This window comes from Phascolarctos cinereus, unplaced genomic scaffold, assembly GCF_003287225.1.
Source record: "Phascolarctos cinereus isolate Bilbo 61053 unplaced genomic scaffold, phaCin_HiC Scaffold_1;HRSCAF=81, whole genome shotgun sequence".
Lineage (NCBI taxonomy): Eukaryota > Metazoa > Chordata > Mammalia > Diprotodontia > Phascolarctidae > Phascolarctos > Phascolarctos cinereus.
The window spans coordinates 293,612,704-293,638,452 of record NW_027555514.1 but is presented as its reverse complement, the minus strand read 5'-3'; the positions used below and the strand labels follow the sequence as shown (position 1 = coordinate 293,638,452).

The following is a 25,749-nucleotide window of genomic DNA, read 5'->3' as shown; positions in this document are numbered from 1 at the left end:
CGCTGCTGCTACGACTCTCATGCGGACACTGATAAGATCACCTGGAAAGTCCCAAAGCTTCCCACCTTCAGAAGTCTTACAAGGTCAACCTCTGGTCAAGGCCAGACAGTGCTGCTCCCTCCTCCTCCCACCCATGGGATTCCCTTTCAAGGGCTTGGCTCCGACCTGGCTTGTTATTTTATCCAAACCCAAGGCTAGGACTTGGTCTCTTCATCTACTCCCAACCCACTTCCTGGGTAAGGTCCCTTCTTCTCAGCCGGCAGCTTTCACTCCTTCCTGATTCAGTGAGGACTTTTCAATATCTTTGATTAGTGGGTTCAACAGAAATGATCTCATCTGACAAAAGTACCAGGCCTGGAGGATCTTGTAATTACGGTAAGTGTCGGGGTGATTGATTTAATTGACTTTCCTACCCTCACACCTGAACGTAACAGAACATTACTGTGCTGTCAGAAAGGCAGGAGATACCCGGTCCCGGAGTCAGGAGGACCTGAGTTCAAATCCAGCCTCAGACACTTGACACTTACTAGCTGTGTGACCTTGGGCAAGTCACTTAGTCCCCTTGCCCAGCCAAAAACAAACAAAAAAAAAAGAAAACGAAAGGCTGGAGACAATGAACAGAGAAGCTGGCATCTGAAGAAAGGAGGAGTAGAAAAAACACAGGTAAGGAGGATGCCAAGGTCAGTGACAAGACCATCAGCAACAACAGTGGAATGCTGGGAAGTTACAATGACCAGGTTGGATCCAAGCTGGCCCCACATGATAATCAGTTCATTCATTCAGATGTATACACTAGGGATATAGGTGAAAAGCAAAGACAGTCCTTGCCCTCAGAAAGCTTGTATTCCAAGAGGAGGGATACAGTAGCACCCACTGGGAAGTAGGGGCCAGGGAGTACTTGGGTCCTGAAAGTTACAGAAATGGTGAGTAAGTTTAGGGGAGTAGATTGACACACCCAATCCAGGAACAATGGCAGAGTCAACTCGACCTGGTGCCTGGCTCCAGAACTAGAGGGGTGGGGAGGAGAGGGATTGTGGTGAGTGACAGGCAATGGAGGAAGTAGCTGGAGAGCAGGGAGTGAGGTGAGGTGTGGATGGGGCTTTCCTGGCCCAGGCGCCTCTTACCACCGCAGGGATGGGGGTCCAGGGCAGGAGTTCTCCCTGGACACAGTCTGGGAGATTCTGGGTGTGGAACTCAGCCTACAAGGTCAGGCTTTTTAGATACACTGGTTAGTTCTGCTGATTTTTCTTTGTTTTTATTCTTTCTAAGCAATGACTTTTTGGGAGGGGAGAGGAAATGACACGTTGGGGAAGGCAGATATTGATAACTGATAACAATGAGTGCATTTTTAAAAGGAGCAGGTTGGACTAGAGATGTCTGAGCCCTCTCCCTGCTCTGGCTCTGGGATTCTCTCGGTCTTCATCCCTTGAAGGTCTGAGTGCCATGGAATCCTGTGGCCTTTCTGCTGACAACTTTCTGCTCACCAATGCACCCTCCTCCTGATGCCCTGGAGCTGGCTCCAGAACGCTTCCTGCCTCTGGTCTCCCCTCTGAGCTCCTCTCACAGTTGACAAAGGGATCTTCCTGGGGCATAGTCACTCCCCACCTCAAGAAGTTTCACTTGTGTCCCACTGATTCTCAAACAAAACACCAATTTTTCTGCCTGACATTCAAGGCCCTCCACAATCCTACTTCAACCTGTCTTTCCAGGCTGATCCATGATGGAACTTGGCACTCCTGAATGGGACTTGCTCAGCATTCCACTGACCACCTCAGGACCTTTGACTGGGGTGTCCCCTTTCCCTGGGGTGCCCTCCCTTCTCACCACCGTCCCTTAGATGCCTTCAAGGCTCAGCAGGAGGCTTTTCCTCTCCACTAAATCTGTCCAGATGCCTTCAGGTGTCAGTGTTCTCCTCCTCTTCAAATCACCGGGGATTTACTTATTGTGTAGATGCTGCTTCCCCCGCAAGCATAAGCGCCTTCTGGGTAAGCTCATCTTTGCATCCTTGGAGCCTACCATAAAGCCTGGCACACCGCAGGTGCTTAATTAGTGCACACTAAACTGAACTGAAGGGTAAATTTGGTGCTAGATCGTGGGGAGCCTTGGAGGCCAGGGAAGGAGACTGACATTTACTTGGCTGGCCAGGAGTAGCCCCTGGTCAGAGAGGTCTGTGCAGCCTCTGCTCCGTGCCCAGTATGAGGACACTTTGGCACTCCTGATGACCACCTTTCTCCCACCCCCGGCAGGCCCAGAGGCATCTGTGTGGCGAAGTAGAGGGGCCCCTGCCTGGGTATTGGACCTAGAACATAGACCCAAGGTGGCCAGGTGCGCACAAGGTTAGAGGATTCACCATCTCCCAGAAAATGAACCCAGACGAAGTAAGGAGCAGTAGGGCTGGGAGTGGAGGAGGGGGCAAGGATCCTTCAGGTGGCAATAGGGTCAGAGAAAGCCTGGGGCCTGGCAGGAGGCCAGGCGCAAGCAATCGGGAAGGTATGCGGCATCTCAGGGCTGTGTTTGCTTTCTTGGTCCGTGTCCAAGGTTTCCAAGGTAGCTGCTGGGGAGGGGAGGGAGAGGAAGGGGCCCAGCAGTGTTTGCTGTTTGCACAGAATTAGTCATGGGGGGGTTGTAGAACCTGCCCTGGGGTGAGGGGTAGGGGGCCGCAATCTGGAGAGACCAAGGCAGTGGAAGTCCTTGGGAGGTCCAGCAGTAACAAGCCTGAAATTCCCATGTTCTGGAAAGGGAAGAGTTCCATATTCTGGCCCCAAAAGCGGTGAAGAAGAACCAAGGTCCCTGCAGTGCATGCATGTGGGCATGGGTTCTGGCTCTGCTCTGCCAGGAACTCACCCTGTAACCTTGGGAAACTCCTTCCCCTTCTCGGAGTATCGGTTTCCCATCTGGGAAATCAGAGGATTTGTGCCGGTGACTCAGCCCCATGGACCCTCAGGGCTCAGGTAGTTCTCGGCTAAGTCCTGATTAGTCTGAATAAGGAGCCCCAAGAAGTGGTTGGATATATTCAGATTTGTTCTGCTCAGAGTTATAATTACACATAAATATTATCATCGGCTCCATCCCAATGGAAATATGCAGTTTAAATTCAAAGAATGTGGGTATTCATGGGATTCCTTATTCTTACCAATCAGGACCTAGCTCTCTATTCCACGGCCCCTCCCAGATGGGACCTGCCTCTCCTGAGACCCCTCCCAGCCCCAGCATTCCTAGGCCCTACGTTCTAAGGGCTCAGAATGCTTTGATTCTGAAAGCGTCCTTCCCAGAGCAGAGCAGGAAGCCGTTCTAAGACTCTGCTGTCCAATCCTAGGAGTCCTCAGATAGCAATGCCTTTGTAAATTAAAAAAAAAAAATCAGAACTTTCATTCTTTGAGGAGGGGAGAGGGGAGTGGGTCAGCACGCCATTGACTCTGTCAATGAACATCTATCAAGCTCTTGGGATGAAACAGTCACCGGGTGGGCTAAAGCCAGAGATCCCTTCCCTCAAGGCGCTCTCTCAAGGGAGGTAACATATCCCCAGGGGTATCATACATAGAAGACCAGACAAAGCAGGCATCCTGGGAGGGGAGGCCGCAGAGACTGAGAGGTCCAGCAAGGGGCTCTGGCAGAGGCACTTCAAGGCTGGGCTGGGCCTTCAAGGAAGGTGGGACTGCAAGAAACAGAGGTGAAGAGAAAGGTGTCCGAGGCATGGGGCTCAGCCAATGCTGGTCTGCAGATCGGAGACAGAGCACCGTGTGTGAGGAAGCGCAAGTCCCCCAGGATGGCTGGGCCACAGAAAGCATGGAGCGGAGGAGTAACGCTGAGTGGGAGAAGAAAGGCGGGTGTCAGAGGGGCTGGGCGGAAGAGATACAACGACCAAACAGAAGAGTCTGCAGCCATAGGGAGCCATGGGAGTGTTGGGCAGGGTCAGGGGTGGGGCCAGGTCTGACCAGCTGTGGCAGCTGTGAGGAAGGACTGGAAAGGGGAGATGGGAGGTGGAGAGGTTATTGCAATGGCCCCCCGGCCTCCTTCCTTTCGTTTCTCTGGGGCTGCTCAGGGCTCTCCCAGGATGGGGCGCCCAGGTCTGCGCCCTCCTGCCTGATGCTCCAGAGAGCCTCTAGGCAGGGACGGGGCCCAATGCCCCGGCCTCCCTCATCCCAAACCGATGTTCTTGAAGGCCAGCCCCATCTCCTGGCTGACTGGTCCCGAGCCTGAAGACATTAAACCCTCCAGATCTTTTCCAAGTGAACAGCTCAGGGCTGCCCCTGTCCTGTCCTGTCCTCTTAGAAGGAGGAGACCCCCCAGCGCCCTGCTCCTGGACACTGCCTCTCTTCAGGGCCCTAGGGATCCCATTCACTCTGCAGGGGGCCTGAGAAAGAACAACTTTCTGTTTCTAGTGATTTCAGGCCTATAAGCACTCTTCTCTCAATGACTCTGAGGACAGTCGGTCAACAGATCTTGGCCCCTTGTTCCAGATGAGGAGTGCAGTTCACAAGTAATCTGTCCGCATTTGCCAGGGTGCCGAAGTCTGGCCTCTGGCCCGTAGGCAATGGGGAACCATGGCAGGTTTTTGAGAAGGGGTGGGACCTGATGAAAGCAGGAGATGAATGGGGCAGGTGTGAGCAGGGTGCCCCATCGGGAGGTGGGGCTATCTCAGCATTCCATCAGGGTTCAGGGACATTTCTTTGATTGAATGTGGAACAGGAATGTGTCCAAACGAAGAGGGGGCTGGATTGTGCTGAAAACCATGACGACTGAGGACAAGAGGCAGCTTGGAAGCCTGGGAGTTCACCTCCGCCTTCCAAGGGGGAAGCAGTCCTGGCAGACGATGTGGCTCCTCCGAGCCCCTCCAGGTTCCAACTCAGCCAGCATTTGCTAACCCCCTAGTTGGCACAGGGCAGCGTGCCCATGGCTGCATATACAAACCCAGAACAAAAACCTGCCCCTGTCCTTAGTCTGCATTTTACAAATGAGGAAACTGAGGAGCCAAGGGAGAAGGGGACTGAGAAGCCCCCTAGCGCAGAGTCCAGAAGGCTCTGGTCTAACCCCGCCTCCTTTAAGCACAGCTGAGGACGGCAGGCCAAGCTCGGCCTCAGGACCTTGGTGGAAGGACGGCCAAAGGAAGTCACAGGCTGTCCAGGGGAGGGTGGGAGGGCCTTAAAGATCATCGCATCATCCTCTTCACTGAACAGGGGGAGAAACAGGCTCAGGAGGTAAAACAGCCTACCCAAGGTCCCCCAGCCAGTAAGAGTCAGAGCTGGGATCTGAGCCTAGGCTACTTGGAGACAGATCTGGTACCTGTTCATTACCGAGGCGAATGCTTTTACCTGCCACGAGGATTCCCTCCGACCAGCCTCCTCCGACAGACCCTCCCATCCCCCATCTTATTTCCAAACTTGCCCCCAAACATGCCCATGTCTCCCCAATCCTGAAAACCCCCCACTTGAGCCCTCCAGCCTTGCTTACAATATGGATTCCAACCTTATCATTCCAGCAGAACTGTTCTCTCCAAAGTGGCCAATGAGCTCTTAGCTGCCACACCCAGTGGTCTCTCTGCAGCCTTGGACACTTGGTCACTACACCCTCCTGGATATTCTCTTCTCTCTGGGTTTTTGGGATGCCTCCCCCCACCTTTTCCTGGTTCTCCTCCTCCCTCTCTGAATGCTCCTTCTCTGTCTCCTTTGCTGGTTCCTCGCCAGGTCACATCCTCTAACCATAGGAGTCCCTCAAGCTCTCTCCAGGGGCCTCTGCTCTTCTCTCTCTATGCCACTTAACTTAGTGACCCATCAGTTGCCTTGGATTTTATGACCATCTGTATGCTTTTTTTGTGTGTGTGAGGCAATCGGGGTTAAGTGACTTGCCCAGGGTCACAGAGCTAAGTGTCAAGTGTCTGAGGCTGGATTTGAACCTGGGTCCTCCTGTCTCCAAGGCTGGAGCTCTATCCACTGCACCACCTAGCTGCCCTTAACCATCTCTATGTGGATAACTCGGCTGACCTCCAATCTCTCACCTCTAAAGGCCTGGGAGGCATCTCGAACCCAACATCCACTAGCCATCTTAAACTCAACATGGAACTTGGCTTTCCTTCTAAAACCGTCCCCCCTTACCTTTCCTATTACCGCAGAGGGCACCACCATTCTCCCAGCGGCTTAGGCATCTCACTATTTCTCATCTTCCCCATCCAAGCTGTCACCAAGGCCTGCTGATTTCACCTCTGCAGCATCTTCCCAATATGTCCCCTTCTCTCTGATGCTGCCACCCCCCAGTGCCAACCCTCATCCCCTCACACCTGGACTATTGCCATAGCTGCTGGGGGGGGGTTCTGCCTGCCTCAGTCTCCCCTTCCAGTCCACCCTCCCTTCAGCCACTGACCACGTCATCCCGTAATCAACAAATTCCAGGGGCCCCTGTGGCCTCCAGGAGCAAATCCGAAACGCTCCTCTCAGCTTTCAAAGCCCTTCCTCACCTGCTCTCCTCATCCCTTTCCAGTCTCCTTCTACCTGACTCCCTGACCCAGGCCTCTTCCAGCCAGTGCCCCCGGCCTCCTGGCTGGTCCTCCAACAAGCCCCTCCCTGTGCCAAACCTGGAACATTCTCCTTCCTCCCCTACCTCCTTAAGTCCCAGCTAAAATCCCTCTTTTCCCAGAAGTCTTCACATTCCAGGGCCTTCCCTCTGCTTATTAGCTGCCATTTATCCTGAAGATGGCTTGCTGTTTGTGTTGGCTTGCATGTTGTCCCTCTCCCCCTTAGATGGGGAGCTCCTTGAGGGCACATAGTAGGTGTTTAATAAATGTTGATTGGTTGATTTCCTCCTTGCTGCCAGTCCAGTGCCAGAGAGCCTGGGGCAATGCCCCCAAGTTGCAGCGGACAATTCTCTCTGTATTCATGGGCAGTGGTCTAAATGTGATTGTCCCAGAATGGTTCCTCTCTTAGCTTAGCTCCCATCTGATCAACCTCATTAATGCATCATCTCTCCTTCCAGGCAGGCCAGAGGGGAGCAATGAAAAGTCATCTCCGGCCTCGGCAAGGCTACGAGAACTGAGGGATCTTTGTCTCTCTGCCCAGGAGTGTGAAAAAGTCCTGCTGGACCAGGCTGAGGGAGGCCCAGCTCGATGAGACGCAGGCAGAGGGAGGAGAGTAGCCTCGCATACGGCTTCCCCAGCTAGTCCCCGGCCACACCAGATGTGGGAACTGAGGCTCCCTGGTCATCTCAGCTAATGTTGGAGGAAGAGGGCAGCTGAGGGGAAGGAGGCCTGGCCCTGACTGAATGCCTGGGAAGCCTGGGTTGGATCACCCGACGTCTCTGGACGTGTCCTCAGACACACAATGACGGGGCTGAATGGGGTGGTCTCCAAAGTTCTTTCTTCCCAACTCTGACATGTGGGGTTCCAAGGTTCCTCACAGCTCTAACATCCTTTCTTGTTATAGCTCTGATATGCTGTATTCTAAACTCCTTCCTCTATCCCTGACATTCTGCATTCCAAAGCTCCTCCCAGCTCTGACATTCCATGTTCTTAAGGACTTGCCCACCCTGGATGCTCCATACCCCACATTCCAAACTTGATTCAAGCATACAACAGAGAACGTCAGATTTTTATAGTTAGGAGGGACTTTAGGGCCTTGGAACACAGAATGCCAGAGCTGGGAGAGGCCTTAGAGCAAGGAATGTTGGAGATCGGAGGGCCTTTAGAACACATGATGTCAGAGCTGGGAAGGGCTTGAGAACAGAGGATGTCAGAGCTGGGAGAGGCCTGAGAACAAGGGATATCTATGCTGGGAGGGGATTTAGAACAGGAAATGACTGTGTTCTAGATTTCCTTCCAGTTCTGTGTTATGAAGTTTTTTTCTGTTTCTTTCCTCTTGCCCATGAGCTCCCCCACCCCAAATACGAATCCTCCAGCCATTCTGTTAATCTGTCAGGCAAGCCCGCAATATCAGGAACTTTTTTGGAGCTTGTAAAGAGAGTGAACAGGGAAAGAGGCCTGAGCTCTTTAAATAAAAGACAAAGAACTTCCCACAGTCCTGAGCATCTGAAAAGTCCATTGTCTTTTTTTTTTTTAGCAGGCATAGTTCAATTTATTTGTCTATAAAAAACATCTATGTGGTTGCCACAGCAGCTGCCTGGGTCCTCTGGACAGACACTCGAGTGTGAGTCTTCACAAGATGGTCGGTGAATTCCTGATAGGGAGACTTAGTAACACAGTCTCCTTCCACAGGTCTGGGGTTAGATAGCTGTATGTTTTGGAGATGGCATCAAAGGTAGCTTTAGCAAAGTTGCCCAGAGTGGCAGTACAGCCCCTCACAGAAGTGTAGCAGTCATCAATTCCAGCCATCATCAGGAGCTTCTTAGGCACAGGAGCTGAGATGATGCCAGTCCTTCTACGGGTGGGGATCGGGTGCACCAGAACCGATCCACACTACCCAGTGACTTTTCAGGGCACTGGGTGAGGCTTGCCAATCTTGTTCCCCCAGTAGCCATGTCTCACAGGAACGACGGACAGCTTGGCCGGCATGATAGCCCCACGAATGGCTGTGGCCACTTCCTTGGAGCACTTGACACCCAGGCCAACGTGGCCACTGTAGCCATCAATGGCCACAAAAGCCTTGAACCTGGTACGTTGTCTAGCTCTAGTTTGTTTCTGAATGGGCATGATCTTCAGAACCTCATCTTTCAACGAAGATCCCAGGAAGAAATCTATAATCTCAGACCCCTTGATAGGAAGGGGAAAAAGATAGATCTCTTCCAAAGACTTGATCTTCATGTCCTTGACTAGCCGGCCCAGCTTAGTGACAGGAACCTACTCCTTGTCTTCAGCCTTTCCTCCCCAGGCCCTGTGGCCATGGCCACAACCTTCAGCCCCCACTGCCGAAGCAGCCACGGCAGAAGCCTCCTTAGCCTCCGACTCCAAGGCCCCCGGGGCTCCTCCTGCAGCACCAGCATAGAGGGCCATTTGGTGTTCACTAGAAGCAGAAGTGATAAGTCCATTGTCTGTCCTATCTAGGATGTCCTCGATGGCCATAGGGCAATTCTCACCTTTCCAGAGCTGAAGCACCAAATTCAATTAGCCTAAGAAGGTGCCAAAGCTAAGCCTTCCTCTTGTGGAAGGCTAAGACGCCACTGCCTCTCTTGGTCTTGGCAGAAGCTAGCTTTCTCCATGACGTCCCAGGGCTGGCTGGAGCCCACCAAACTTCATTATTCATGTGGGGCGAGACAGTGGCATCGTCATCATTGTTAATATCCCTGGCGATGATGGCAACGATGAAGTAGGGAAGGCTGATGGTAGGGACTCAGCACTGAGTGTCTCCAATGTAACCCAGAGTGCTCAATCTGCCTTTGGAGGGAGCCCACGAAATGGCCAACCTCCCCGAGTGCAATCCAAAGGCCTGCTATGGGCAGTGTCAGCACAGACTCGGCCAACAACAAGGTAGAGCCAACGTCCATCCGAATGAGAGAGGCTTATGGGAACAGAAGGGCTTATGGTGGTGACTCGGGACCAGAAATCACAGAAATTCAGGGGCCCAGACTTAGTGGTCAATACGCAGCCATGCAAGGGAACTGTGCGGTACATTACTGTGAGCTGTAAAAATGTATCTCCTGCTGAATACCCAGCAAGAGATGACTGGGGTTTAAAAGACATCAAGAAGGCATCTCTGCCTGATCCTCTACCCACATCCCCCTCCTCCAGTTAGCTCTGTTCTCACCATCTGCACAATATATCTGTGTATCTAGACTGACAGATGACAGATCCCCAGGTTACAAATACAAACTCCAATGTGTCCTGGAGAATTCCCTGATGAAGCACACCCCAGTCACAGACCAGGGCTAGAAGAAGTCACAGGTCTGTGCTGAGTGTGTCCGCTGCAAGTTTAGAGTCCGGAGTCTTCCTGGGAGAAGGCAATCCTTTTACTCCTTCCTAATAAACTTACTCTCTCACTCTCTACGGCAGCTGTTCAAACCTCCTCATCTCCTCCAGCCTCCCATGGACCCTTTCAACTAAAGACCCTTGATGAAAGCCAAGGCTGTTCAGCCAAGAGCTCCCTCTTCTGTCCTCCTCATTTTGAGGCCCCCAGATGCCTCCTCTTCCTTCACACAAACCTCCCACAAAACAGTAGCCCTTCTCCTTCACAAGGCAGACCCTCCACATGCGCCTCTACCCTGTTCTTTACAGCCGTCTTCAGCAGACGACCCCACAGGCTTCCCTCTTGTCTTTGAATCTCCAGGCTCCTTCTCTGCTGCCCCCACTGGACTTAGGGCATCTTAAGGGAAGGGACCAGGTCTCCTTAATCTCCGCTTCCTCGGTGCCCATCGTAGGCCCTTTCATTGAGTAGCAGCTTAACAGATAAAGGTTTGTAGAATAAATAAGATGCCCATCGATGGAGGCCTTTTTCCCTTTGGATCCATGGCATTGTGCCACAAGTATTGAACTGCATGGAACTGGAGCCTAGAAACATGGGGCATAATTGCCTTGGTCGGCATGGCTTGTCTCAGGAAGGCACCACGACAGTCTGCAGCCACTGACCCTCCCCAAGGAGATGCCTGCAGGTGTATGAGATAGAAGGGCTAGGCCATTATTCTGATGATGCTGTCAACACTTGGTCTGGGTGGGGGCCCCTTCTCTGAAGCAGGCATTCAGAGCCTGGGGCCTGTTCTTTGGAAAAACCTTCATCCTCCAGGAATGGATTTGATCTTTTGGAAGCAGCCCAAAATCATTCACAGCCAAATCTGATGAAGGAGGTGGAAGCCAGGCCACAGAACACCAGTGGGGGTACGAGATGACTTCAGTGGGATGAGCTCCTGGGATTGCCTCCCATGGCTCAGAAGCAGGACCTCTGAGAGGGGCTCCTCCCAAAGTCCTGGCCCTGAGCCCTCCTGAGACCCTGGGGCAGGTGCTGGCAAGGAGGACCACCGAGGCTAGGGACCTCCCTTCTGACTCCAGAGCCAGGCCTCTCCCACAATCTCAGCCATCTCCTTCAGCCCTGGGAGGGAAGTGCTATTTTTGTCCTCATCACAGATACAGAAAAGGTGATTCAGGGAAGGAAAGGAACATGCCCAGGGTCACATCGCTGGCACATGAAGGAAGCAGCATTCCAACCTCATTTTTCCTGCTTTTCACAAACCCAGGCGGCATCTCGGGGGAACGGAAGCCCCTCTGTTTTGGTATGTCTGCGTATGCCCAGCTCCAGGCTTGGGACCTAGTACATGGTGTGCACACGCCAGGCCTGGAGGAGCCGTGAGGGCCAAAGCCTCATGCTTGGGGGTCTCACGCCCCCTTGGCCACAGATCACACCAACAACCCCCTTGCTAAGGTCCATGGGTGCAGACCAGAGAATGGCCCGATGTGTCCCCTGCCCAAGGGCAAAGCTGTGCAGGCATCTCTGCCTGGTCCTTCACACACATCCCCCCGCTCCAGGTAGCTCCCCAGCCCTGTCCGCACCACCTGCATGATATATCTGCATATACGAATATACACAGATACATACTGCATATATATACATGCACACATACATATGGAAAGACAGAGAGGGGGGAGAGGAAAGGAGGGAGGAGAGAGGAACAGAAACTGAAGAAGGGGAAAGAGAGGAAGGGAGGGAAAGAGAAAAAGAAAGAAGAGGGACAGAGGGACAAAGAGAGAAGAGAAGAGGAGGGAGAGGGAGGCAGAGAGACACAGGAAGAGAGACAGAGAAGAGGGAAGGAGAGGGAAAGGGAGACAGACAGACAGAGACAGAGAGAGACAGAGAGAGGTAATATCTGTACGGTACTCAGCACAGTGTCTGGAGCACAGTAGACCCTTCATAAATGCTTACTCCTTCCCTCCACCACCCCCTCTCCTATGCACACACTCATGGTCCCACTTCAATGACAGGAATGACCCCCTAGCTGGTTCCAGGCCTCCTCCTCTCCCCTCTTCCTCTGCCTGCTGAAAAGTCTTCCTAAGGCACAAGTCTGACCACATCCTTTCCTTCTTGTTCAGTCTTTTCAGTTGTGTCTGACTCTCTGTGACCCCATTTTGGGTTTTCTTGGTAGAGATACTGGTTTGTCATTTTATTCTCCAGCCCATTTTATAGATGAGGAAACTGAGGCAAACAGGGTGAAGTGACATGCCCAGGGTCACACAGCTAGGAACTGTCTGAAGCTGGATTTGAATTTGAGTCTTCCTGACTGCAGGCCCGGTGCTCTATGCACTGAGCTGCCCAGCTGCCCCGTGCCTATCCTTCTCCCCTCCCCCCAAACCCCCAATGGGTCGCTATCACCTGTCACACAAAAGTCCAAGGCCAAATGTGGCATTCTGGACCCTCCTCAGTCTATGCCCAATAGCCCTGCTTCTGAGACACTGTCCCTGTGCATAGCAGCACAATAAAGGGGACTTAAACTGAAGTGATTCAAAAATGACAATGTCTAGGAAGATGCACCATTGCCACAGAGTCTGCTTCTCCACGGCTCAAGGTGAGGTGGGGACAGGGTGGGGGTGGGGGAAGGGCCTGGAACCTGGAGGCATCACACCTGAGTTGGAAAGCCAGGTTCATTCCCCTGTTCTCAGGCCCCTCCCAGCTCCCGCATCCAATATTCTAAAGAGGAGGGGAGTACAGGGGAGGAGAGGAGAGCATGGGAGGGGAGGGAGGGGGTTGAGACTTCTCAGAAAGCCACTGACTGATTCCTACCACCTTCCAACGCCCACAACCCTACAATTTACAAATTAATGGATTGTTTCTTGGGCAGGAGGGTGCAATGTGTTGGGATGTAGTTGGAGCTGGGGACCTGGATTCAAGTCCTGACTCTCCCATTGGCTGACCTGGGACCTCTCTGAGCCTCAACGCCCTCAGACAGTACTAGAATCAGGGTGTGCTGGTAAATGTTTAACAATCAGCTCTCTGGCTGTTACAATGTACACAGGGCACCCTTTGAAGTTCAGTCTTCATCACAATGCTCTCCCCACCTCCAGCACTTTCTTCGTCTAGACAATCATCAAAAAAAGAAACCAAGACCAAGCTTGGGGCACCTGTTGATTTCTGAGGTGCAAATGCTCACACTGATCACTTCACCATGGCCTGTGAGCTCTGGCACATCCCTGAGAGATCAGAATCAGCTCCTTCCTTTTCCACTGTCAGTGACCGCCTGTGTTTTCAGATGGAAAATCTACCCATGTAATTGCCAGAAGGCAGGTCCAGAGCTCAGGAAGGACATTAGGACAGGGAGTGGCAGAACTGGAGGGAACCTAGAACCGGGGATGGCAGAGCTGGGAGGGAACCTAGAACAGGGAATGTCAGGGCTGGGAGAGGACTTGAGAACAAGGAATGACAGAGCTGGGAGGGAGCTCAGAACAGGGGACGTAAGGGCTGGCGGTGTCTAAGAACAGGTGAAGATCAGAGCTGGGAGGGGCCTGAGAACAGAGGGACTTTGGAACAGGGGATGTCAGGGCCGGGAGAGGCCTTAGAACAGGTGGTGTTGGAGTGGGGAGGGAGCCCAGAACAGGGGATGTCAGGGCTGGGAGAGACCTTAGAACAGGGGATGTCATGGCTGGGAAGGGCCTCAGAGATCTTGTCTAAGCCCCTCATTTTTCAGATGGGACAACAGAGACCCAGAGATTATAATGGGAGCGAGGGCTGCCAGGAGCAGAGCCTCCCAAATTAGAAAGAATTCAAGGGCAGACAGGTGGCTCAGGGCATAGAGTGCAGGGCCTGGAGTCAGAAAGACTCATCTCCCTAAGTTCAAATCCAGCCACACATATTTACTTGCCAGCTGTGTGACCCCGGGCAAGTCGCTTCACCCTGTTTACCTCCATTTCCTCATCTGTAAAATGGACTGGAGAAGGACATGACCAACCACTCCAGGATCTCTGCCAAGAAAACTCTGGGTGGGGTCACAGAGAGTCAGACAAGACTGAACAGTAACTGGCCTACAATTAACCAAGCATCCGCTGCCAGAGGCCCAGCTGGGCTCAGGGCAGGAGGCTCACTACCAGTGCCAGCCACTGCAGATGCATGTTTTCAGCTGTAAAAACTTATGCCGGCATTTCTTCATGGTGGTGGGAATGGTGGCCGCTGACTCCTTTGGTGGCAGGAAGGCGCCTCCAGAGCAGTGGGGATGGTCAGAGCATGAAGGACAGAGTCTCGTGACCCAAACTTGCCTTCCCCATTGCTCTGGGGGAGCGTCCTGGCCCTGCGACTGGCCGACGGGACCTCCAACATCCTTTGGAATTTTGTGACATTTTGAAAGGTCCTCAATTATTTCAGAAACACAAGAAGAGAGTTGTCAAAAGTAATTTTTTTCTAGCATTCAATTCCACTTGCTTTTCCCGCAAGTTAAATTACATCCTTCCTCCATCCAATTACTTACTATCATGTCCCCTGGCCCTCCGTTTCCTGTCCCACCGAATGGGAAGGCAAGGCATTCATTCCCACATCTCCTTGGGCGTGTTCCAAGCTCAAAACCACCTAGAGGCCCAGAGCTCAACTTCCCTGACGAGCAGTAACACAAAACTCTCGAAGACAGAGGCACTTTCATTGGGCATGGCCGATTAGAGTTACAGCCATGGGACCAGAGAGCTTCAAAGCCAAAGGCTGAGACAGGATGGGGCCATTGTTCTCCTGGCGGAGTGCTCCGAGGGAGGAAAGCCAGATCATATTTTGGGAGCTGACAGGGCTATTCTTGAGAAGCCTTTCATGGGCTCTGGCCGACCCCACTTTGGTAATGCCCCTTCTCCTCGATGACGGATACACACTTTACCTGTCAGTATTCTTCTAAGTAGGGCCTTGGTAAGGAAAGCAACATGGCGGCTCAGGCTGGGGACCCATGCTTTCACCAGGTTTTCAGCAAGTACTTCTGGGGGCAGCTGCCCAGTGCCCCTCACAGCGCTCTGAGCTGGGCCTCAGAGGCTGGCTCAGCCACTCATCAGCTATGCTGCCTTGGGCAAGTGTCCCCATCTCTCTGAGCCTCAATTTCTCCTTCAGAGGAGGAAACAGACCTAATGGGAAAAGGGCTGGACCCAAGGGGAGTCAAGGAACCTGGGTGTGAGTCCTAGCTTTGACACACTTGACCCTGGGCAAGTCACCTGCCAATCTTCAAAAGGGGACAGAGCTTGCACTAGCAACTTCCTGAGGGCCGTATTGTGGGGAAAGCATGTGGTCAGGCTGCCTGCTCTCTAAAAGGGGCGCTGTTGCCCCCATGCTCATTCCTGCTAGCTCCTGGAGGGTCACCATTCAGGACTCCCCAGAGCTCAGTCCCCAGCTGGAGAGCTACATGATTCAGGTAGCAGGCATCTTCTCCTCTTGGCATATTCTAAACTAACATGAGAGGCAGCAGGGCAGGAAGTAAAGGGCCCTGCACCCAGAAGCCAACAGGCCCGGACTCCAGCTGGGCCTCTGACATTTACTGGCCTCAGGACTGGGAGGGAGATCAGTCATTTATTGGGCACACAGTGCTCTACTATTGAGCGTCAAACCAGTGGGGATTCCAGCACAAAAACAGGACTGTTCCTGCCCTCAGGGAGCTTCTACTCTTTCTCGGGGGTGGGAGAGAAGATGACAGACACACCAATAAGCAAATGAAGAACATTAACAAAGTAAGTGCCGAGTAATTTCTGGAGAGCCAGGAGACCACTGATGATGAGGGAAGTGCTCCGAGGCACAATTTCCTCACCTCTGAAGTCAGGACAATAACCTTGAACCTTGCCCTCATCTGCACAGGTGGTTAGGATAAACTGAGCCATGACATCAAGACACCCATAACATCCCCATACCCAGGACTGAGCTTTGCCAGCCACGGAACTGAGGTCACATGGAGAGGGGACTTTCTCCTGCTTGGTACTAGACACTAATTTGATAACTTTGGGGATGTCCAAGCCAACGATGGGAAGGTCATTGGAATCAGAAGTATCAAAGAAGGCCTCCACAACATTCCCTCAAACTAGATTAAATGCAATTGGGAAATATTTAACAAAATAAATAAAAATACAGCTGAATGAGGATATGGTTAATTTGTGGTTTTCTAAGGCAACATAGACCCATAGGGATCCTTATGCACGGGGTAGAGGCCCCCAGTTTCTATCTGAGTCTGACGCCACTGATGACGTTGATGCAGTAGAGTTATGGACTCCTCATCTCAGGAGGCGCATGGATGGCATCAAGGCCAACTCCACATCGAGGCAACTATGACTGACACAACAACCAACCACACACAATGCAAGAGGTCCCTGAAGAAGCATGACGCCCACCTCCAGAGAGGGTGGGCCAATGCAGATCTGTTACGGACCTGGCCAGTGCATTCTGTCCACATCCGTGCTTACAACAGGCTTTGTTTTCCTTGTTTTCTCAGGTGGGGAGGAGAGGAAAGTAGACGGGAGAGAATTCCGACCTGAAACTTAAATAGAAGAAAGAAAGAAAGAAAGAAAGAAAGAAAGAAAGAAAGAAAGAAAGAAAGAAAGAAAGAAAGAAAGAAAGAAGAAAGAAAGAAAGAGAAAAAGAAAGAAAGAAAGAAAGAAAAAGGAAGGAAGGAAGGAAGGAAGGAAGGAAGGAAGGAAGGAAGGAAGGAAGGAAGGAAGGAAGGAAAACTTGGCTGGGCTGGGACCTTGGGAGGCACTCAGGATGGAGGAGGAGACGCAGTCAGTGGAGATAACAGTTTGCACTCCCTCAGTTCTGCTCACTAGGACCACTGCTCCACCAAATTACTCTTCTCTTCCCTTCCTTCTCTTCTGACTTAGAGTGGGAAAGAGGCTCAGGATTGGGGTTGGCGTAGGACTGAGGGAGAGAATGAAAGGTCTGGGGGCAGCCTGTCCCATTCCGTTGTTCCTCACTCCAACCCAGCTGTTTCCGATCACTTGCTGAGACCCCCATCCGCCCAGGTATTCCTGAGCTAGACTTCCCTAACCACTGATCCCCTTCTGGGCTCTCCCAATTCCTGGTCGCCCTCTCTCTTCCTGCTACTAAAGCCAGCTAAATCTTTAAATCCACATCCTCCACCAGGCAGATTCCTGTTATGTGCCGGGTAAAACATCCCAGTCCCAGATAACAACAAGCTAACTTCTCCTAACATGTTTGTGCTAAACACATCAAACAAGGACTTGTAGATATCCAAAAGTTATCTCTGGTATGCGCCAAACGCCAGCCTAATCCACACTGAATGCTCCTTGAAAGGGCAGACTATCATCTGGTGAAACGGTCAGACACTGGTTTCCCAGATGGCCAGAGTTTCCTCTCACACATTTGACCAGGGAGGTGGCAGGTACAGGGAGATGAACTCTGGATTCACACTCGGAGGATCCTGGATTCAGATCCTGGCCCTACCCCTCACTGCCTGTGCAACCTTGGGTGAATCTCTCTCCTCTCAGGGACGACGATGGTTCCAAATTAGACTTCAGGAAACAGACTCTTCCTGCTGGCCTGAAATACCCATGCTAAGAAAAGGGAGCCTTCTGAGAGCCTCCACGCCTCCCCTGAATGCCCACCGGGGCAGCAAGGGGGAAGGGTGGAGACAGAAACCAGACTGGATGAGATGATATGGATTTGGGCCTGTCTTTGCCACTTATTATCTGTGTGACCTTGAGCAAGTCACTTTCATGGGTATTAGTTACCTCCCCTGGAAAACCTGTCTCTAGGGTCCCTCCCACTTTAAACAGTCTATGTTCTTAGGTTCCTCCCAACTCTACATCTAATGCTCTTGTAAACAAAGTCAGAATGCTCCTCCCCAGTTAGGGACATAGCATTAGGTTTCATGTAGGGAAAAGCCTCCTAGTCAAGGGGGGAGGGGTGAATGGGTGGGGACAGAAGAGTCCAAGGAAGCATCTGAGCTTCCTCTAAAGCACAGCTCAGGTACCACCTCCTCCTGGAAGACTTTCCTGATTCTCTCCCTCCCCCTAGAAATGACTTGGTCTAGACTTCTCAGTTAACTTGCTGCTCTCTCCAATAGAGGGCTGGGATTTCTACTACTTAGCACAGCACAAGCACAGAACAGCTGAGCCAACCTTTGCCCAGTTCTTTTTCATTGGTCCCCCCTCCTCCCATGACTGATGGATGCATGTGTAATCGTTCTCATTTGACAGAGGGAGAGATGGAGGGTCAGCCAGGGGAAGTGACAGTCCCAAAGTCACACAGATAGTAGTGTCCCAGCCGGGATATGATGGATGAAGAAATGGAGCCTGAGAGAAATGCATCCACCCAGAGCAGGGTCTATGACCTTGGCTTTGGGTTGTTTTTTTAAAAATATTGTGATAATTGTATTTGAACACACTTCCTTTCCTTTGGGATCCTGTAGATCTTGCGTGAGGCATTTCACAGCATGCTCCTGGAGGCTTCTCCAGATTGCCTGTCCCAGGGGGTCAGGGCAAAGAGCCCCTGATTTAGAGAAGCATTCTATTAAGAGCCCTCAGACACCCTGGCCATCCCCTAGGCTCCCCACTCGTTCTGCAGAGGAGGAAACTGAAACCAAAGGGATCTAAAGCAATTCTCCCAAGGCTGCTCAGGCAGAAAGTAACCGAAGCAGCATTCGAACCCGCTCTCCTTCCGATCCGCCCATCACCTGAGCATTCACAGCATGGCAGGTGCCTGCGCGCCCGGCCCCTCCCCCCCCCGCGCCTTCGGCTCCGCAGCCGGGCTCCCTGCTGCCCACCCGCCCAGGAGGCTCGGCCGCCTACCTGTGTAATCTGGGCGGCAGGCGCAGGTGTAACCTCCCTCGCGGCTCCGGCACAGCCCGTTGCTGCCGCACGGGTTGGAGTAGCACAGGTCGATCTCGGTCTCACAGTAGTCCCCGGTGAAGCCCGGGGGGCAGCGGCACCTCAGCCCGCTGATGGGGTGGATGGGCCGGAAGAGCACGGTGGTGGAGCTGATGAAGGGCGCCGAGCTGTCGAACTTGAGCACGGACACGCACTTCATGTAATTCTCGCAGGGCTCGCGGAGGCAGATGTTGTCGTCAAAGGGCAGCACGCGCTGGGTGGAGATCATCCGGAGGAGGGTCCGGTTCAGGTAGATCTGCTCCTGCAGGTCCTCGGACGGGAAGAAGCGGTTCCTCACGCCCCCGGGCAGCAGCGCCGAGAAGGTCACGTTGAGGATGTTGGAGCTGACGTCCGTGTCGTTCTGGACGTTGAAGACGAACACGGCGTCCGTGGTGGTGGACAGCACCGAGGCCACGCCCTCCACGAAGAGGGCCAGCAGCGGGGACAGGAACTTCTCCTGCGACATGTTCTCCAGGCGCACGGTGATGCTGTTGGCCAGCATGTCGTCTGTGATGATGGTCACCCGCAGGGTGCAGAGGGCCGTGACGCTGTGGATGCCATCTGCAAGACAGTGACACCATGCTGAAACCTGGCCCAAAGAAGGTGCATGAGAAGTCTCCCTCCCTTCCTTGCCTTTCATAGCCGGGGATTATGAACACAAGACACTGCGTAGGATACTGGACTTGGTAGAAATGTCCACTAGTTTTGCTGAACTGTTCTTTCTCTCTCTCTCTCTCTTTTTTATTCCTGATTGTAAGGAATGGCTGGTGGTAGTGGTAGAGAAGGGGTATCTTGGAAAATGACATAAAAGCAAGAAATCAGTAAAAATATTTTAAAAATAATTTCCCAAATTCTTCCATCCAGTCAAAATTCTTATAAGAGAGTACGGTGCCAAGGCACAAATAGGCTGCTGAGTATGTTTGCAGATCCATCCATCCATCCATCCATCCATCCATCCATCCATCCATCCATCAGTTGGAAACTTTTCTTAGAGCATTAATAAAAATTGTGCAGCATTTAGAGCCTTCCAAATAATGAGGCTGGTTGAGTGCCTCATGGGAACCCCAGAAAGGGCCACAGACCTGGGCTAAGATGCAGTCTTGGCCTCCAAATTCAGAAAACAGACAAGACCAGCCAGGCTAATAATGAACAGTGCCTAGATCTAAGCCTCTGGGTATGTGGTCTGGCCAGGCTGGGGGGCCTTCACACCGGCCATCAGATCTTGGGACACTCCCCCACACTCCCATCCCGCAGCTCTGGGGTGGGCTCATAGAGGGTGTGGCCTCAGAAAGGGACTCATGTCAGGATTGCATTTCAGGCATTGACTGAAGGATCCTGGGGAAGGTCAGCTTCGAGGGTCTCCATTCTAAGAAGCCTAGTGGGATTGAAACCAAAGACTACCCATGATGGAAGAGGCCTTCGATACCACAGAGTCTGACCTCCTCATTTAAAGGTGGAGAGATTCCCCTGGAGGCCCACAGAGAGCCAGGGACAGAGTTGGGGTTGGAGGCACAGCTCTGGCCTCCCTCCTTGCAGAACATGAAAGCCTCTCAGGTAATTAAGTGTTAAATTGTGTCATGAAAACCATGGGCTTTAGGGCATAGAGCAAATTTCCTGTTTAAACCAAACAGAAGCCAGCCCCATTCATTCTTCCCTAGTAGCGACATGTACATGTCGGAGGACAAATGGCTGTTTACAAAACACACACACACACAGAAACACTCACATACACCCCCCCCCATGTTCTGGACTTCCAGAAATCCTCAGGATCAGCACTAGAGATGGGAGACAGCAGTGTAGTATAGGAAGTGCCAAATAACATCCAGAGTCCTGGATTCAAATGCCGAGTCAGCCATTTCCTAACCGTGTGACCTGGGGCAAGTGCTTCCTGTCTCTGGGCCTCAACTTCCTCACCTGTGAAATGGGAGTCAGCCTCTGGCCAGGGTGCCAATGATCATTACACTGTACAGAAAAATGCAATGTTTTATGGGACTTGCCTCACTTGGGGAGCAGTCAGGCATGACACAGCCTTCGTCTCTCCAATGCTGCTGCCGAGTCTGGCTTGACCCGGGGAAGCACACCCAGGGGCCGCCTTCTACATGGGGCCTTTTTCAACCTTCCTTGTCATTGAGGCTCCCCAACCCACCAAGGCCCCTGAAATGCCTTTGTATCTTGTATCCACTTTTCTGGGCTGGGAGGAATGGAAGCTCCTTGAAGGCAGCCCTAGCTCTAGAATCCCCTGACCTTGGGCCCCAATCACTGCTCTGCTAACAGGAGCTTCCAGGGGAAAGGGACAAGAGTGATCATTCCAGGGCCCTCTCCTGGTTCTCCGGGCCATTCAAGGGGCACCCCGGCTTCTGAGGAATGGCAGAAATGTGCCAGAGCCGTTTGCCCCAATGGCATGGGCAGGAAGATGCTCCCAGCCTGCACAGGTGCTGCCTGGCCTGGCCTCTGGCCATCTTGGGGGCCAGGATTATGATCCCTTCCTCCCTCCCTGCCTCCCTCCGAGGGTCTGGGCAGAAGCATAGGCCATCTGCTGCTGCGTCTCATCGGACACAGAGGGAGCAGGCAGGGAGGTCGTTAGTATTCAGCACCCCATCCTCTCCCTTCGGGCACGGCCAGGGCTGCGCCAGAGGCTGGCACCCACCCCACCCTGCAGCCCATGGAGGAGGGGATTGGGCCCCTCTGCAAAGAACCAAAACAAAGCCTCTCAGCTCTGGAAATACAAAGCTCTTTGAAATAAAGAACATAACAGAGCATGACATTAATTACAAATAAAGAGAGGATCACAAAATTAGACCCCCAAGAGGTGGAAGGATTCAGAGCCTGGCGGAGCATTAGAGCATCCACCCACCTCAGTTGACAGAGGAGGAAACCAAGGCCCGAGGCCAGAAAGCAGGAGTCAGGAGACGAGAAACCGGGACCTCGCACTCTGCTTCCTCCATCACATGCTGGCGAAGGATGATGAGCCTTGGGCCGGAAATCATAGAATCCCGCAGTGCCTGAGTTTGGGCCGGTGCCTTCCTCCCCCTCGTCCTCAACTGCAACTGTGTGAGAGGGCAGCCAGCGGAGGGGGAGGAAAATCAGGCTGAAGGTTGGGAGGGAGCTGCCTTTGGCGGGGAGCTCACTACCTCCTCCAGCAGCCCACACACATGCTCACACATTGTGCTCAGCTCTGCCCCTGGGGGCCAAACAGAAAAAGTCTAATCCCACTTCCATATGAATGCAGCCCTGCTCCCTACCCCAAAGACTCTTTCTTTCCCAGATTAAAGGCCTCCTTCACAAGACATCGCCTCCAGTCCCCTCATTCTCATGGTTACAGTCCTGGGGCTGGCTCCAGGATGTCACCGTCTCTCAGAGGAGGTGGGGCCCAGCTAGAAGAGGTTCAGAGCATCCCAGGTGGCAGGACCTTGTCCAAACTGAGGCTCAGCATGGGGACGGGACTTCACCCAGGGCACCCAGAGAGCAATAGTCAGACAAGATTTGAATCCAGGTCCTAGAAATCCAGTGAGTGCCTTTTCTACAACACCACTAAGTAGGGAGTAGAAAAGAGCTGGGTTCCAGTCCGGCTCTGACGCTTATTACCCACGGGATATCTTGGATAGGTCATTAGTTGAATGTCTCACAAGTTCCTTCCAGCATTAATCTAGGGTCCCCAAGGTTCTCGTTTGTACTGAAGGATGGATTTGGATAGGGCAGACCCCACTGGACTGTGGGGTCCCGTGGGGCTCTCTCTCTCTCTAGACACACATGCATACCCACCTCCATGTCACATGTGTGTATATACACACATGTACATTTTGAAGACCCGCATTGGAGCTACACAACACTCCTACTGGGGGACACATGAGACCCTTTTGTTCTCAGTACCGATGACTACAGGCCTCCAAACACATTACCACAACACCAAAAAAGTTCACCATCGAGAAGTGCTTATGAAGTAACAACAGAACCACTCTGGCTGGGGGGGGGGGCGTGCCAGCCCAGGAAGGCTGAGGCCCAGCCCCCCACTGCTAGGGCCCCCCCCCCCGACTCATTCTTCCCTTCTCTCCCCACCCAACCCCCCCAGGCTGGGACCACCGGAGGTGCTACTTCCCACAGAAAGCCATGCTGGAGATGGAGCCCTTCCAGGCTTCCAATTACGCCCAGATAGGCCAATGTCCCCACTTCCTTCTGTGGTCACAGACTCTCAGAGCCGGGGTGGGGGTGGGGAGAGGAATCAGAAGCCACACTGCAGCAGGGCGGCGTCTCCTCTACAGCATCCCAGACAAGTGATCACCCAGCCTTGGCTTGCAGACTTTCAGGGATGGGAAACTCACTACCAACCAAGGGGGTGTCCCATTTTGGGACAGCTCTGCCAATAGGGCCATAGCATAGGGCTGAAAGGACCTTTGGGAGTCTTGTAATCCAATTTACAGAGGAAGAAACTGAGGCACACAGAGGGTGCGTCAGAATCTGAACCTGGGTCCTTTGAATGATGAAGGTGTTTGCATTTCAGCAAGGCTGTTAGGAAGGTTTCCCCATCAAGCCGTCTGCCTCCCTCCATTTCCCATTGATTGGGCCTGCTCTCTGAGGTACAGTAGATTAAGAGACCTTCCTCTTCCCAAGCACAGATTTAGACATGTTTAAGGACGGGCATCAGGTCCCCCTGTGTGTCCTGGTCCCTCGGCTGATCTTTGATGGCCGAGCCCACAGCCCCCTTCCCCCCCATGGCCTCGCTCCTCTGGACCCAGCCCCCTCCCTCAGACCTAAGCAGAGAAAAGCAGGACCTGGACAAACATCCCTGTGAGGACCCCAGCCCCCAGGCTCATTCCCTCTCCCATCCTCCCTATGTGATAATAACAGAGTAATTAACAGTGATAATAATCAGGACACTCAGCCTGTGACTTCAATGCTCAAGGAAAGCTCCGTGCCAATGCAGACTGGCGGCAGGTGCACAATGTCCAGGCTTAGGAGGGGGGAGCCCTGCCTCCAGGGCCCTCAGCCCGATCCTCCTGACTCTACCCAATAGGCCCCACCGCCACAATTCTAATAAAAATGCCAGTATCCCAATCTCTGCCCTTCTGAGCTTCCTTCATTAGATTATTTCATTGGGTCCTCATGGCAGCCCTGGGAGGCAGGTACTAGGATGATCTGCATTTCATGGATGAGAAGACTGAGGCTGAGAGGCAGCCTGGAAGATGTGGGATGACATCATTCTTTAGCCCCTCTCCCTTCCCTCCTTGCTGGGTCCAGGACGAGCTGCAGAACTTGCCAGGATTAGGCTGAACATTCCAGGAGTGGGTTAGTTTTCATTTTTCCCTAAATCGCCTATGGGGCTGGGCTGGGGACCCACAGATGCCCAGAGAGAACCACAGCAGTGCAGGGCCACACACACATGAAAAGCAAAACAGAAAACATTCCCTTCTTTGCTTCTAAAATTAAGAACAGAGAGGGGGGGAAACCCTTGCTGAACAAACAGGAAGAATGCCTTCAAACTAAACTGAAGGGAAGAGCCAGGTAAGGGGAGGAGTGGGCGAGATACTATGCACACACAGAGGGCCTGAGAGCAGGATGGGGGGAACCCCCAAAACTATAGAATATCACAGCTGGAAGGGCCTTAGAACAGGGGATGTCAGGGCTGGGAGGGGCCTCAGGATAGAGGATGTCAGGGCTGGGAGGGGCCTGAGAATAGGGGATGTCAGGGCTGGGAGGGGCCTCAGGACAGGGGATGTCAGGGCTGGGAGGGGCCTGAGAATAGGGGATGTCAGGGCTGGGAGGGGCCTCAGGACAGGGGATGTCAGGGGTGGGAGGGCCCTTAGAACACAGGAACTTCAGAACTTGGAGGAACATTAAGTAAACAATAAGCATTTATTAAACACTTACTGAGTGCTAAGCGTTAAGAATACAGAGCAGAAGGGGCCCACAGTCCAGTGGGGGATACAATATGCAAACCCCTCCTTACAAACAACATACGTCTGAGGTAAATTGGAGACAAACCTGAAGAGAAGGCACCATGCCTGAGGGGACCAGGAAAGGCTTGAGAGGCAGCGACTTGGCAGGAGCCTGGGGTGCCAGGAGTCAGGAAGGCCTGGGACGGTCCAGGCAGAGGCCTGAGGTTGGAGCCAGGAGAACCTTAGAACCTTAGATGGAAGACCTGGGACCCCCCCCCCGCCCCTGTCTTGGGGTCCATTCCCTTTATTTTCTACAGGAGGGGACTGGGCCCAGAGGGGAAGGCTGTGACCATGGTGCCCCAGGCCAGATAGGCACAGGGCTGGAGAAAGACAGACAGGCTGGCTCGCTGGATTTGGGGAGGAAAGTGTTAATCTGCTGGTGAGCAGCTGCCGTCACACCCTGGGGCGCCTGGGGGCTATTGGCTCTGGAGTAAGTCTTCACTTGTTGTTACTGCCCTTTGAAATGCTGATTAGTTCTGACTAACCAGAGACTACAAGCAAAGGCTTTAATCCGGAGACCTGGAAAGGCTGGGCTTAGAAGGAAGAGAGCGGGGCTGGGGGAGGAGAGGAGGGGGGACAGGAGAGAATGGTTTGCTCTGGGCTGTTAGCAAAGGTGCCAAGTCCGCCCCCCTCCAAGCCCTCGGCTGGGTCGAGGTCTGATGGGGAGCCAGAGGCGGGCAGGGTATCCTCAGACAGAAGGGGAAAGGCTCACCACAGCCCGGGGTTGGGAACGGCCCCCGTCAGCATCTCCCACACAAGCACGCCCTTTAAAAAGGAAGTTCTCCTTCATTCCCCAGATGCATCCCTCCTCTGGCAGGAGCCCCTCCACCCTTCCAGACACACAGGTGTGTAGCCTCCCCCAGCCCTGCCACTCCCCCACCCCTCTCACCAAGCAACCTCCTCTTTCCTGCCCACACCCTGAGCCCAGCCTCCAGCCTATAGAAATAGCCTCGGATTTTGTCTTCCTGCCTCTGGTCTCTACCCTCTCCTATCCATAATGCCCAGCTGCCAGACTGGCATTACTATGTGCCTCCCTTGTTCAGAAACCTTCAGGAGTTTTCTCTCAACCCTAACATAAAACAGATGCTCCTTATCCCGGCATTCGGAGCCCTCCACTTATACGACAAG

The 25,749-nt window shown here is 53.0% G+C and overlaps 1 protein-coding gene, 1 long non-coding RNA gene and 1 pseudogene across 2 annotated transcripts in view; 1 reads left to right on the top strand and 2 right to left on the bottom strand.

Annotated features, from left to right (window-relative positions):
* Window positions 1-25,749, bottom strand: part of CELSR1 (cadherin EGF LAG seven-pass G-type receptor 1) — a 155,116-nt gene that overhangs the window by 82,834 nt on the left and 46,533 nt on the right. Inside the window, 1 exon segment of the mRNA XM_020977381.2 lies at window positions 18,611-19,249. Within this exon segment, the coding sequence (XP_020833040.1) occupies window positions 18,611-19,249 (639 nt within the window).
* On the top strand, window positions 206-8,003 carry LOC144455790 (uncharacterized). Its single transcript, XR_013484559.1, has 2 exons — window positions 206-375; window positions 6,967-8,003. It is a non-coding gene; the product is annotated as an uncharacterized LOC144455790 (long non-coding RNA).
* On the bottom strand, window positions 8,038-9,185 carry LOC144457043 (small ribosomal subunit protein uS5 pseudogene; annotated as a pseudogene).